Genomic DNA, 14,907 nt, shown 5'->3' on the forward strand with positions numbered 1-14,907 from the left:
TATACCCAAGCTACTCTCATATAAAATAGTGAATAGCCCTCTGATTATTAGGATGAATATCTAACCCTCTTTGCTTTTAATTAGTGCAGAGGAATATGCAAAAGAAGGCAATTTATTTTATCAATAGAAAAGGAGGGTCTAATTATGTAACCCAAAAAGTCTTAGATCATTATTTGTACTCATTTCCCTGGCACTTTTCAGCGTATTCTTAAGATACACATTTATTTATACAGTATAATGTAATTACTTTGGTTTGGGTGGTTTGTTTGTTTGCTTGTTTGTGTTTATTAAGGTCAACAAATTGATGAGAAAACAACAAACTTAATAATACTTTCTCCAGTTGTATTTATGCTCTAAATGCTGGTGCTTCAGTTTCTGCTTTGTTTGCAGGTCTTTTTCATTCTTAAGAACCCCAAGAAACTAGGGAGCTTCAGAAAGGTCATGGTTGCCCAGGAGATAAGATAATTTAGGGATGATCTAGAATCTTAAACATGTGGGAACGTCCATATTTTTTGCTTGACTTTCAACATGTAACTCTCTTTCCTTTTGAAGATATTTGAAATGATGGATGCCAAGGCTAGACAAGATTGCATTAAAGAAATAGACCTTTTGAAGGTAAGAATTTCTCCAGACCTTTGATGATTATCTGGGAATGGAAAAGATTATTGTTTTCTGGTGTAACTTGAGAAAAGTGGTGTGTGGTTAGAGGCCCTTGAAGCAATCTATGATCTCCCACTATTGTATTTAACTCCTCCTTTTTTGGATGGTGTGTGTGTGTGTGTGTGTGTGTGTGTGTGTGTTGCAGAATGGCAATAGAGAGTTATCTTTAAGATTTGTATGCTTTTGATGAAGGGAGCATAATCTTTTTCTTTGGTGCTGAAATGATCCTCTTTCTGTGTCAGTGTAGAGTTGAGGAGATGTGCTTCTTCCATACTTTTCTTTCTTGGAAGAAGGCATGACTCTATTCTGGCTCTAAACCAGTATTTGGGCTCCATGCAGCTTCATTGCTAGATTAGCCATAAGATGAGATTACATCAGAGCTGTTCTGTGTGAGCTGGTAAACGTATAGTGAGGAAAGAGCAAAGAATGCCAAACCAAACAAAGTGAAGATAATCAGTAATGCCTTTGGGTGTTGTAGCGCTCTATACAAAATAAGGCTTGAGTGAAGGTGAAGAGTCTCCCATATGGTACTAGATATATTCAGAACATTATGTCCACATATGTTAGAATCAAGGAGAAGTGAAATCAAAACCCTCAGAATGACAGGGGAATTGAGATGGTCAATTATCATCCCTACTGTATAAGATGTCCAGAGGCAACTGCAGATCTCCCTGTGCCAAGCTTACCAGGGAGCCAGATGTTAAGTTGTGAATGCTATATTAGCTGGGCTGTGAAGACAAAAATGAGGAAAGATGATACACTGGGATAATTAGCACTTTCTTCTCTGGTTCCCTGTGTATTTTCTGAAGGCATTTTCCTTCTCTGGCTTCACCTGCATTCCCTAACACTGTCTTTGTTTGGCCAAGGATCCACTGCACAAAGTGGGAGTTAGGCTGGAACCTGACGCTTCAAGGCATTGCAGAATGATGATTTTTGAACTAGAACAAGCGCAATGTGTGTCTTATTTTGAGTTAAATAATTTACACCCTACTTTTCCTGCATATATTTCCAAAGCAGTTTAATTCCTACAGCTTCCTATTATTTTTCACTCGGGCATTAGGAAAGCTTGCGGACAGGTGATGGGTGAATTGAGAGAGTGCTTACACAGAGATCTAGGTAGTGCTGGTGGAATTTACCAGAGCAGCATGCAGATAAATTGACCCATGACAGTAGTAGTAGTAGTAGGAGTAGTAGTAGTAATAAAAATAAAATATTATTTTAATAAATAAAATAATAAAATTTAATAAATAAATAAAAATAATATTATTTATACCCCGCCCACTTGGCTGGGTTTTCCCAGCCACTCTGGGCGGCTTCCAACAAAATATTAAAATAAAATAGTGCATCAAGCATTAAAAGCTTCCCTAAACAGGGCTGCCTTCAGATGTCTTCTAAAAGTCTGGTAGTTGTTTTTCTCTTTGACACCTGGTGGAAGGGCATTCTACAGGGCAGGCGCCACCACCGAGAAGGCCCTCTGCCTGGTCCCCTGTAACTTGGCTTCTCGCAGTGAGGGAACCGCCAGAAGGCCCTCGGAGCTGGACCTCAGTGTCTGGGCTGAACAATGGGGGTGGAGACGCTCCTTCAGGTATACTGGACCGATGCTGTTTAGGGCTTTAAAGATCAGCACCAACACTTTGAATTATGCTTGGAAACATCCTGGGAGCCAATGTAGGTCTTTCAAGACCGGTATTATGTGGTCTTGGCAGCCGCTCCCAATCACCAGTCTGGCTGCCACATTTTGGGTTATAGTTTCCGGGTCACCTTCAAAGGTATCCTTATGTAGCACGCACTGCAGTAGTCCAAGTGGGAGATAACTAGAGCATGCACCATTGGTGAGACAGTGGGTGGGCAGGTAGTGTCTCAACTTGTGTACTAGATGGAGCTGGTAGACAGCTGCCCTGGACACAGAATTGACCTGCGCCTCCATGGACAGCTGTGAGTCCAGAATGACTCCCAGGCTGCGCACCTGGTCCTCCAGGGGCACAGTGACCCCATTCAAGACCAGTAGTGAATGGAATGGAATAGACCCAGCATAGTTGGAGGCACATGGGAATCAGAGGGATTCAGGTTCTGAGAAGGAGGCAGGCAATCTCTGCGCACTGGCATCTGAAGAAACAGTGTGCTGTGGAGTTGTATGGGAAAGGCAGCTAGTTCTTGTTGTGTAGGACCGATGTGATGACTTGTCAATATCCTGGCTCATCATTTCTTGAGCTTGGAATTGAGAGGTCAGCTTGGCCTGAGGAAGGCATTTCTGGTGGATGGAAGTTGCTGTGCTAGGAAGACACCCACAATCTACAGCATCCCAAGACTCCTGGTACCAAATTTGATCATTTTTCTTTTCTAGAATCCGTGACAAGGATTTGGTTTGTGGTACTTGCCTTGCAGGACACTGGTGGATTTGCAGCTGTCTACAAACTCGTTTTACTGCGTAATACACTTTGTTGGAAAGCACTGTGAAAAATTACAGAGAGCAGTCACTGCTGGTCAAACACTTGCATGCATGCTGCTCAAAGCATGGTAGAAAGTCAGTTTGATAAATAATATTGTGTTGCAAAGGCATGAGGGATCTATTAGTAGTTGTTGCCTATCGGGCATTCCTTTCAAATGTATCCAAGTTTTTGACTGAAAGTTCCAACCAAATCTGACAGATTTTGCCCAAGATGTATATAATTCAGCTCTGAAGAGATGAACATACCACAGCAAAGATCTAAATGTCAACTTGAGATGCAGTTTTTAATGACATGATGCAGGTCAGCGTTTTTTGATAATTTGGTTCAGGTGCCAGATTTTTCCCACAGAGTCTAGGAGGGCAGAGTTGTTCAAGGATTTGTTTAGAGGCAAGGGGACTGCTTCAGTCTGTCTGTCAGCATCAGCAATTGGAATGCGCTTTGATCGGTCCTGCACAGCTAATAACATGTCAAATAAATATCTGCAACTCATTTCTTGTTAATTGATGGCTCCCTGGACAATTGCTCTTACAAATATATGCAGACTGAAGGCTGTTTTGCTATGCTGTACAAAAGCAGAGGTAGAGATAATGTATACTTATGCAAAAATTTCATACTTGTACAGTTTATCCAAGAGAAAACAAGTTAGCTTATGTTCTGCAGTCTTTGGGGTGTATTGCAGGGTTGCTCTAGGGAAACAAGTAAAGTTCTACCATTAACTCCCAACTACTCTCTGCCATGAGACACACAACACACACACACCACTGTCCCCTGCATAGCTTTGAAGTGTGCTTTGAAACTTCAGTTTTTCATCTGTACAATTAAACAAGCTAGGTATTAGTTGGTTTGCTTTATTTGCTGCTGTTTCAGGAAATGCCTCTCTCTTCGAATACAGGCCCCATCAGATAGAGATAGTTAGGCTTACAAGAAGAGCAATCATATTTATGAATGTTACTTGTAGTAATATATAAAGTTGCATCTTTTGTCACAAATGAAGAAACGTATTTTTCAGTTGTTTAAAAGGAAATATACAATTTTAAGCGTTCAGTCATTACAACAGATAGAGCCATTCTGATATAATCTAAACATATTAGTCAGAAAAGGTGAAGACCTCCTCTCAGTGAAATAGTAAGCCTGTGGTTCATGTCTGGGGTATTTGGGCGTGTGGGTGGTTCAGAGAGGTGTACATGAATCTGTTTTGGTCTGTAAGCTTGCCTTGTAGCCACCTCTCCTTCTGGGAATGTTATCCCTGCAAGGCTCTTCATTCTGTGTCCCTGGATTCCACCTCTTCACGCACCAAACCTGTATTTACATTTTCTATGCATTGTACTTAGAACAAGATTGTCATTTACAGAACAGAAGAAGCAAGGGCTGCTTAAATTATTGTGTTACAACATTTTGTTTCTTAATTGGAGACAGGGGAGAAGAAATTTAGATAGCTCAGTTGGTAGAGCATGAGATTCTTAACCTCAGGGTTGTGGGTTCAAGCCCCACCCTGGGCAAAGTATTCCTGCTTTGCAGGGGGTTGGACTAGATGTCCCTTGGGGTCCCTCCCTTCCAACTTTACAATATTCTACGATTCTGTTAAATAATAACCAGTTTTAAATTTTGCAATAAACTTCTATGCTTACTACATTAATCGAGGAAACCTTAGTCATTGGGAATTAGTCCTATAAAAAGTCGTGGCTGCGGGGGTGGGGGAATGAGGAGCACTTTCTAAACAGCAAGGAGAGTAAAAGCAGCTAGTAATGTGGCTCTGAACATCAGCTGGCCTGCCAGCATCACTCTGTCCCGTTAGCGGCCACTTGCATTTTTGCATGCCTGTCGCTGACAGCGTTGCTCTGCATATACATCAGGCATTTGCTTCCATCAAACTTTTCAGCAGCATTTACAAAATGAGAGGATAGCAGTCGTCTGAGCCAGAGTGTTTATGTGCATTAGAGGATGAAGCTGGAGTGAAGGTTCTGCAGGTTTCCCCCCCCCATGTCAAAAGGCAGAAATTTCAAACAACCCTATTAGTATACAAATGCACTCGCTGGCATTGTTCCTTGTGGGTTCAGGAACTCCAGATAAATGTGGTACTTGGAAAGAACATGAGTCTGAGCGGGGAGCTCTGGAGGCAGAGCTTGGTCCTGAATGCCTGGGTGGGAAAGCTGCATTTAATGAAGCACACAATAGCGGGGGACATAATAAGGAGCTGGCCAGAATTGTGACTGGAAAGGAAGGCACTTGGGTGCATAAGACAGCACTTAAAGTGTTCTTGGTAAAATGGTAGTTTCATAGCTGCTCAGTGAGGATTTATTTTAGTCCTTCATTTTCTGGGCAGTATCCGAAAGGTCAGAACTTGCCTTTTTGGTTGGATTTAATATTGTGATGCTGCTTTTTAACAAGCAGGTTCATAAAAGTTAACAGCAAAAATAACAACAAATAGGAATTCAAAGCTAAAACCAATTTCCATTAAAAAAAATTAACAGGATATACCTAGCAATGTTAATGTAATATCAGTCAACAGTATATAAATATTAACAGATTTATTTATCTGTTTTAGAAAAGGCAAATAATATACCAATCAACATAATCATTACCAATTGTTTATGCAACTGACTCTCCAATTCCTCTGTGGTAGCTGTTTGACTGGGGCACATGAAATAGGCATTGCGAGGTCTTCATACGCCCACAAAACCTCCTTGTTTGCCATGTCCACATTAAGCCTACAAGATGTAGGTGAGAAATGTTTTTTGGTGTTCATTTTATTCCAAATTGATCATATTCTGGAGATGATTGTTCCTCATTTTTAGTATGAGTGTGATGCTACACTTATTTTTTTAATAAGGATTACTAGCTTTTTGTAGTGAAGGACACTCAAGACAACATACAGAAACAAAAACCGTATCAAGGTACAATTATTATTATTATTATTATTATTATTATTATTATTATTATTATTATTATTATTTAATTATTTTTTCATATTTTCAAAAAGAAAACATACTTTTTTAAAAACACACACATACATATACACACAGACATATACACTTATTTTCACAAAACCATATTCATGTCAATACCTTTATGGTGTTCCCTGAACCCCAGGACTTCTTCCCAGCCCTCTCCTGGCTTCCACAATTCTTCCACTTTTAACTGCCTCTACTTACTTTATCTAACTTTGTTATATTCCATTTTTATCCTTTGTTAATATAAATTAACATTATTTTAATTTAAGTGTTATGTGAATCCTGCTAATGTTTTTAAACTCTTACAGTGTTCTTTAATGTATTCAATAAAGTTGTACCATTCTCTACTGAGGTAATTTGTATGTTATGTCCCACATCTTTTGCCCAATGAATCATTACAGATTTTACTTCCTCATCTTTTGTTTTCTACTCCAGCCCCAATTTATACATTTTTGCCAGAATTTTTTCATTATTTTCCAACAGTTCTGTCTGCAATCTTGAAAATTATTTACCAAAACCAGCTCCTTTATCCAGCCTAAAATGTCATTTAATTGATGATATTGGAGCCAATCAGTTAACAAGTATCTTATATCTTCAATATTTTTTTTTACATTCAGTTGATTTTCTTCCTCCTCAATTAACAATTCTCTATATGTTGCCCAAACCTTTTCCATATTAGTTATTTTTACTGGCAGCGCTTCTAATGGTGATAGCCACCATGGGGTTTTGTTCTCTAATAGGTTCTTGTATTTTTCTCATGCAGCATAAATTGACTTTCTGATAATATGGTTTAAAAATCCCTCATGGATTTCCCCCTAACTTTGAGGGAGTTGGTGACACTGAGAAGTCCCCCATCAGACTCCGGCCTTCCCTGCTTCATGGCTGCCTGTGAGCCATTATGACACCCTGGTGTTCTCTGCATTCATATAGTGATTGTCCTTCTACTCTGTCTGTTTGCAGCAATTGAACCACCCCAACATAATCAAGTATTTGGATTCATTTATTGAGGACAATGAACTTAACATTGTATTGGAACTGGCAGATGCAGGTGACCTCTCCCAGATGATTAAGGTAAGGAGAAGCCTTATTCTTGAGGCTACACAATTACTTTGCTAAAGCAAACTTTCAAGATTGGAATCAAGGGTACATGGGGAAATGGAGCACTTAAAAGTCAGCACAGGGTGGTGCATTTGTCATATAAGAAACCAGAAAAAGCTTCTCAATTTCTGTTACTGACTTCTAGCTGGAAGCAGCTAGAGGGCGGAGCAGCCAAGTGCCCTTTTCCCAGCCTTGGATCAGAGGTGTAACTTGCTATGGTCTTAATAATTTGGGCCAGTGCTAGTGAATTAATTTATAAAGTATTAAAAATCACAAGCTCTCTAAGTTTCATACATCATAAAATAGCTATAATTCACAGAACAATTAAATATGCATAAAATAATTATCAAAACACAGATAAGAATCAGTGAAATGTTTAACAATGAATATAGGTAACTAATTTGTACGCCTGGGTAAAAAAGGTAGAAGGTAAAGGACTTCTGGACGCTTAAGTCCAATCAAAGGCGACTATGGGGTTCAGCGCTCACCTCGTTTGTCAGGCCGAGGGAACCGGCGTTTGTCCACAGACAGCTTTCCAGGTCATGTGGCCAGCAGGACTAAACCACTTCTGGCGCAGCGGGACCCTGTGATGGAAACCGGAGCACACGGAAACACTGTTTTACCTTCCTGCCTGAGATAAAAAAAAAGGTGACCAGCAGGTTTCTGAAATGTTACAGCAAAAGTGTCTGCCTCCTGTCTATTGGCAGAGAGTTCTAAGGCACAGGCGCTGCCATGTCAAAATATTGGCTCCTTGCAAATGAATGAAGATTAAGTGGCACTTAGAAGAGGGCAAGTTCTGCAGCTTGAAACAGTCAAATAAGCAAATATGGGGCAAGGTGCTTTCTCAAGCAAAACTGGTTCCGAGCACCATGGGCTTTATATAGCCATAGTAAAACCTTGGACTTGGCCTAGTAACAAATTGGGAGCCATTAAACTGTGAAAGGCAGTTACCCTCTTTGACCACGTAACTTTTTCTGTACTGATATTCAGTTGATAGGCACTTCTAATTCTTAGGCTGGGGGGGGTGTTTCTTTCCCTGTGCTGTTCTCAGGAATCCTTGTGTGGTGGAACCTGCTTCAGCTCAGCTGCTGTCACCTGGTTTTCAATCGTTTCTTACATGTTAATCTGGAGACAGGCATTCCCTGTGAGAACAGATGTAGCCGCTCATATTTTCCCCCGTTTTGCCACCACTGATCTGAGATTATCATAAATGATTGTTTTAGAAAGCTCACCACATGCCAAGAAAACCCCAGCCTATATTGAATGAATGAATCTTTATTTGCATTAGCCAGAGCAATAAAACAACAATACGATATACAAAGAATAGAAGTAAAAAGTCAATTATATAAAATACATTTTTGGGTTTTGAATCAATAGTCAAATAGTGGATCTTATTCTGATTGCCCCAGCTAAAAGCCTTGCCACCTTTGCTGTCACCTGCTCATCTCGATCTGCCAAGAGAAAGGGCAGTGTGGCTGTGGCTGGGTGACCTGGAATGGACAATAAAAGAGGGGTGATAACCTCATCCCTCAAGTCTTTATAAAGAGTGCAAGCCAGAAGGGCATGCACCAGCGATTCAGTACTGCCAGCTCCACAGGGATGCCATCTCCACAGTACTGCCATTTCCACATAAGCGTTTTTCATGTGGAATCTGTTGGAATCATCCCTTCAGTACAGCCAAGGGAAAGACATTCAATCTTACGAGAGTAAAAGCACGTCTATATTTTAGAATTGCTAGGTTATGCAGATAGGGTGCCAGAGAGTCAAAATGGGAAGGTGGAAAATAATCATACTGTGGGCAAAATTTCCTTATTGTGGCCAAGTTCTGACGCTCAATATCATTTAGGCGCTGACAAGTTAGACTGTTTGCTTTACTAAAACCCAAAGTGAGTAGCTGTTGTGGTGATAACCCACAAGAGTGAAGTCTTTGATAGACAGTTTTAGTCCAGGGGCTCTTGTGACAATCTTACAGCACTAGGGATATTAGACCGGGGGGATTTGAGTTTAGGCAAAGCCAATAGTTAAGTGTCCTATGCCAGATCCATAATTCTACCGAGGGAAGATTAGCCTCTAGCTGCAATGAGGAGTTTGGGACACAGGGTGGTACAGGGAAAATTTGCCTTAAGAACTTTGATTGCACAGCTTCCGTAGATCCAAGGGAAGTGCCTGTCCAAATCTGAGCCTCGTACAATAACTGTGCTAGGGGTTTAGCTTGGAACACTTTCAGGACCGATGGTATATGTTTACCACCTTTTGTGTAGAAGAAGCATGTCAGAATTTTGGTGCTTTCGAATGCTTTTTCTTTTGCAAATTTCTGGTGTGCTCCCCATGACTCTGTAGACTGGGAAATAAGGCCAAGATATTTGAAAACTTTGACCTGTTCAATTGGCTGGTTGTCCTTGCGCCATCTATAGTTTCTTGAGAAAACCATGGCTTTGGTTTTCTTGTAATTCACGGTCAGCTATTCTCTCTGGCAGTATCCTGAAAATGTTCTCATAGGTCTTTTTAGGCCTACTTTTGTTTGGGATAGAAGAATCGCATCATCTGCATATAATCGAATTAAGATGGGTTTTGTGGCCAATTTAGGGGCATGATACAGCTTTCAAATTGATGAAGGCTGCGTAAAGCACACCATGTGGTTTCTTAGCATACTTGTCTCTGAGATGTGCTAGGACAAAGCAATGATCTAGGGTGGGTCTGCCTTGCCTAAATCCCGCTTGCTCTTCAGCAATAATAACCTCATCATCTGTCCTGATGGCTAGTTTGTTATAGAGGGCCTTTCCAGCTTATATTTTTATAACCACGCTTGGGCAAAGCCAGGTCAGTTCCACTAATATAATAATAATAATGTGCGGCAACCATATGGGATGCTGCACATGCACAGTCTGTACAGGATGCCGCACATGCGCACTCCGTACAGGCTGCTGTTTGCACGTGGCAGCCGTATAGGCTGCCACTTGTACGGAGTCCGTATGGGCTGTCACTTGCACGACGACTGTACAGGTTGCTGCGCCAGTGGCATCCCGTACAGACTGCGCATGTGTGGCATCCCATATGGAGTGAGTATGTGCACCAGCCCATACAGTCGCTGTGCAAGAGGAAGCCTGTATGGAAGTCTGTATGGATGGTGCACGAGAGCGGCAGCCCATATGGACACCACGCGAACTGTGCCCGTATGGGCTGCGTGCGCATTCAGCCGATCTACCGCTGGGGGAGGCAGGGGCCATCTTATCAACCAGCAAAGAGTGGCATCTGGGGTGGCCCATCCCCTCTGCCCCCCACTTCATTAACTCCTGGGCGCCCTCCTGTCGTTCCTGTTGCTAATAATAATAATAATAATAATAATAATAATAATAATAATAATAATTTATTTATACCCTGCCTATCCGGCTGGGCTTCCCCAGCCACTCTGGGCAGCTCCCAACAAAGTATTAAAATACAGTAATGCATCAAACATGAAAAGCTTCCCTAAACAGGGCTGCCTTCAGATGTCTTCTAAAAGTCTGGTAGTTGTTCGCTTTGACATCTGGTGGGAGTGCCTTCTACAGGGTGGGTGCCACTATCGAGAAGGCCCTCTGCCTGGTTCCCTGTAACCTGGCTTCTCGCAGGGAAGGAACTGCCAGAAGGCCCTCGGCGCTGGACCTCAGTGTCTGGGCAAAATGATGGGGGGGGGGGGCAAAATGATACTCCCTCAGGTATCCTGGACCAAGGTCGTTTAGGGCTTTCAAGGTCAACACCGATACTTTGAATTCTGCTCGGAAATGTACTGGGGGCCAATACAGGTCTTTCAAGACTGGTGTTATGTGGTTTCGGCGGCCACTCCCAGTCACCAGTCTAGCCGCTTCATTCTGGATTAGTTGTAGTTTCCGCGTCATCTTCAAAGGTAGCCCCACATAGAGCGCATTGCAATTAGTCCAAGCGGGAGATAACTAGAGCATGCACCACTCTGGCGAGACAGTCTGAGGGCAGGTAGGGTCTCAGCCATTCATCAAGGGTATAAGACCAGGCTCTTAGATACCACTTGGGTTTAGAATGTCTGATTCTGTGAGAATTTATAGAGAATTTCTCAAGGCTCTGATCCGAGTGAGGCATGTATTGATTATTTTGCTGTTCTGCTGGTCTTCCCTGCAGACTTAAGAGCCCTGCCCTTGCAGTGCAGTACAACATCTCTGTTTTGAGTTGGCTTTCGGTGACCCGAGCAAGTCCCAAGGTTCATGTTAGCACAATGTTTTCTTCATATAATCTGTTCCAAGATTCTGAGACGATGTGATCTAAAAGAACTCTTGGTGTGGCCAAGTCAGCGCTTTGCATGGAAGCATTCTCTTTTCTTTGGGGCAGTGCTGTGTTTACTGTCAGGAGTTCAGCCTACACTTGAGTAGGACCCTGGGAGAAACACATGCCCGACTAGCATGTTCCCTCCCTCCTGGCCGATCGTTCGGGAACTTCAAAAGCTTTCCTCAGCCCGAACATCACAGTGACCGATGCCAACAGCCACCGGCACACCTAGGGATCCGCAGAGTTTGCACAACTTGCGTGACAGACCTCAGCAACTCAGTATTTTGGCTAATCTACTTTATTTACATATAAACACACACAGAGCACTGCACCATGGCTCCCTCTCTCTCTAGCATCAGACAGCAAAGAGAAAAAGGAAAAAGGTCCACTTCATGGAACATAGGAACACAAACATCCTGTCTCTGTCACTTCCCATTCTGTGGAGTCAAAACATACACTATCATGTGATAGACAACAATCCCATGACTGCAATCATAGACCAGGAATTCTAACAGGCAGGCAATGGCTTATTTCGGACTTGGGCTTCTTACCTTTACATTTCTGAAATTTATTTCTTTATATACCACCTTTTCCTCTTAAGTTCAAAGTGATGTACATGGTTCTCTCATTCCCGTTTAGTCCTCACCAATACCCTGTGAAGTGGGCTTGGCTGAGGGACAGTGATTGGCCCAAGGTCACCCAGGGAGCTTCATGGCTGAATTGGGATTTGAACCCTGGTCCAACACTCTGGCCCTTCTAATCAGTACACCACACTGGTCTAATATTTGTCTGCTCATAATTTCAGGACACACTGTCAGGGAGGGATTAGAGTGAACAGTTCACAGAACATGAATATGTGTAAAAGAATTTTAACATGGGCAAGGATAATAAGAAAAGAGAGCTTAATGTGGAAAGTAGCACAATGGGCTCTTCATTATTATCAGCGGGACGTGAGCTCTGTCTGCTGTCGTGATTCTGGGTTATTGATTATTTCCTTTCCTTCATGGAGCTCAAGGTGGTGTGCATATTTCACCTCATCTCCATTTTCTCCTCACAACAACCCTGCGAGGTAGGTTAGACTGAGAGTGAATGACTGTACAGTGTTTCCTTGGGTTAAGTACTTAATTCGTTCCGGAGGTCCGTACTTAACCTGAAACTGTTTTTAACCTGAAGCGCCACTTTAGCTAATGGGGCCTCCTGCTGCTGCCGCGCCGCCAGAGCACGATTTACTTTTCTCATCCTGAAGCAAAGTTCTTAACCCGAGGTACTACTTCCGGGTTAGTGGAGTCTGTGACCTGAAGCGTCTGTAACCCGAGGTACCACTGTACCAGGTTCACCCAGTCAGCTTCATAGCCAAGTGGGGATTTGAAACCTGGTCTTCCATGTTCAAGTCCAGTCTTCTAACCACTACACCAAATGACTCTCAGTAAGTACAGTCATACCTCGGGTTACAGCCGCTTCAGGTAGCATTTTTTGGGGTTACGCACCCACTGAAACCCAGAAGTACCGGAATGGGTTACTTCTGGGTTTTGGCAGTCGCACAGGTGCAGAAGCACTAAATCACGCTTTGAGCTGAAATGCCGAATTGCAACGCGCGCGTGCGCAGACGCGCCGCTGCAGGTTGCGAATGCTGTGGGTTGCAAACGTGCATCCCGCATGGATCACGTTCGCAACCCAAGCACCCACTGTACGTGGCTTTACAGCCCTTCATGGTTTGCATACTTCCTGTGTGTCCACTGCGAGTTTCAATCTGGTGAATACTTTCATGTTTGAAGAGGAGGTGGGTGTCTGAACACATGGAAACAAATGTTGTGGGAGTAAAATGGACCACAGCTCTCTGGTGTGTAACTACTCCGCGGCGTGTGCGTTTCTGTGCTCACCCTTTCAGCTGTTATGTTTGGTTATTAAACCAAATCCAAGTACAGTGGACCCTCTGGATACGGATTTAATTCGTTCCAGGGGTCTGTGCACACCCTGAAAAATCCATAACCAGAGGCGCGGCTTCTGCGCACACGTGCAGCGCAATAGAGCGCTTCTGTGCATGTGTTAGCGGCGAAACCTGGAAAAATACTTCCAGGTTCGCTACTTTTGCAACCCGAAAATTACGTATCCAGAGAGGTACGTAATCCGAGGGTCCACTGTATTGAGACAGAATTGTTGGGAAATAAAGTCACTTCCCTGTCCTTTCAGAGAAATAGTAGGATAGCTGCAACAATGCTTAGAAGGTGAGGAGTGGTTTAAAGCACACCCAAACACCCTCCCCCCACCCCTCAGGCTCCCTCTTTGCCCCTGTTGCCTACATTATTTATGAGGCATTATGAAGCTGATGTAACTGAGGGTTGCTAGCAGTACAACTCACTGGAGAATTTTTGGCTTTCTGTGAAATGTCAGGGAAATCTTATTGGACATGGCATTTAAGAAGGTTGCTGATTGTGGCCTAGTGTCTCCTCCCCTAAATACTTCAACAAGAAAGAAGTATTATCAAGTAAATAACACTTCAGCCCTGCGCTCCTCTTCAGCGTCTCACAGAACTTTATTTTTATTTTTATGCTTTATTAGTTTTAAAAGCAAAAACATAGCACAACAAAGAAAAAGTGTATTAAAAATGTAGTGCTATTTTCAACAAAATGCAGTCTGAAAAAGAGTTTGCACTTCTTACATCCAAAATTGAGTTAATTCTTCACTAATTCTAGTATGACTTCCTGTCTCCCCACTCTCCGAAATACAGTGGTACCTCGGGTTAAGTACTTAATTCGTTCCGGAGGTCTGTTCTTAACCTGAAGCACCACTTTAGCTAATGGGGCCTCCTGCTGCTGCCGCGCCGCCAGAGCACGCTTTCTGTTCTCATCCCGAGGCAAAGTTCTTAACCCGAGGTACTATTTCTGGGTTAGCGGAGTCTGTAACCTGAAGCGTCTGTAATCTGAGGTACCACTGTACTCTTTCATTTTGTCTATGTAACTATCTCCTAATTCAATCTGTCCAAATCTGCCACCAAATTTATGTTGTTACAATATTTTTTTAAATATTCTCTATATACATTCCACTCTCTATTAAATAGTTGATTGGTGCGGTCTCAGAATCTTGCTGTTAGTCCGGCTAGTTCAGCGTATTCTAACATTTTGCTTAGCCGGTCTAATTTTGTGGGGGCAGAGTCCCCTTTCCATACTTTCACAATCAAAATTCTAGCCACTACTGTCATGTACTTGAAGATTTTCCTTAGCCTTTTTGGAATTTCATTGTTCATTATGCCTAGTAGGAAGGCTTCAGGCTTCTTTGGGAACGAGCATTTAAACATTTTTTTTAAGTTCATTGTAAATTATTTCCCCAAAATCCCTAATTTTGTTGCAATTCCACCACGTGGATCATGGTGCGTTGCGCCTCCCCACATCTCCAACAGATGTTTGATCTAGATTTATACATTTTAGCGAGTTTGACAGGTGTTAAGTACCACCTGTAGAGCATCTTCATGCAGT

At 42.5% G+C, this 14,907-nt stretch overlaps 1 protein-coding gene across 5 annotated transcripts in view; it reads left to right on the plus strand.

Annotated features, from left to right (window-relative positions):
- The window catches only part of NEK6 (NIMA related kinase 6), a 93,148-nt gene that overhangs the window by 47,343 nt on the left and 30,898 nt on the right, over positions 1-14,907 (plus strand). For all 5 annotated transcript variants that reach the window (XM_083486008.1, XM_083486010.1, XM_083486009.1 and 2 more), the window contains 2 exons: positions 553-615; positions 7,022-7,132. In XM_083486008.1, the coding sequence (XP_083342134.1) occupies positions 553-615; positions 7,022-7,132 (174 nt within the window). The remainder of the gene's footprint in view (positions 1-552; positions 616-7,021; positions 7,133-14,907) is intronic.

The sequence above is a fragment of the Podarcis liolepis genome (assembly GCF_965112155.1).
Source record: "Podarcis liolepis genome assembly, chromosome: Z".
Taxonomy (NCBI): domain Eukaryota; kingdom Metazoa; phylum Chordata; class Lepidosauria; order Squamata; family Lacertidae; genus Podarcis; species Podarcis liolepis.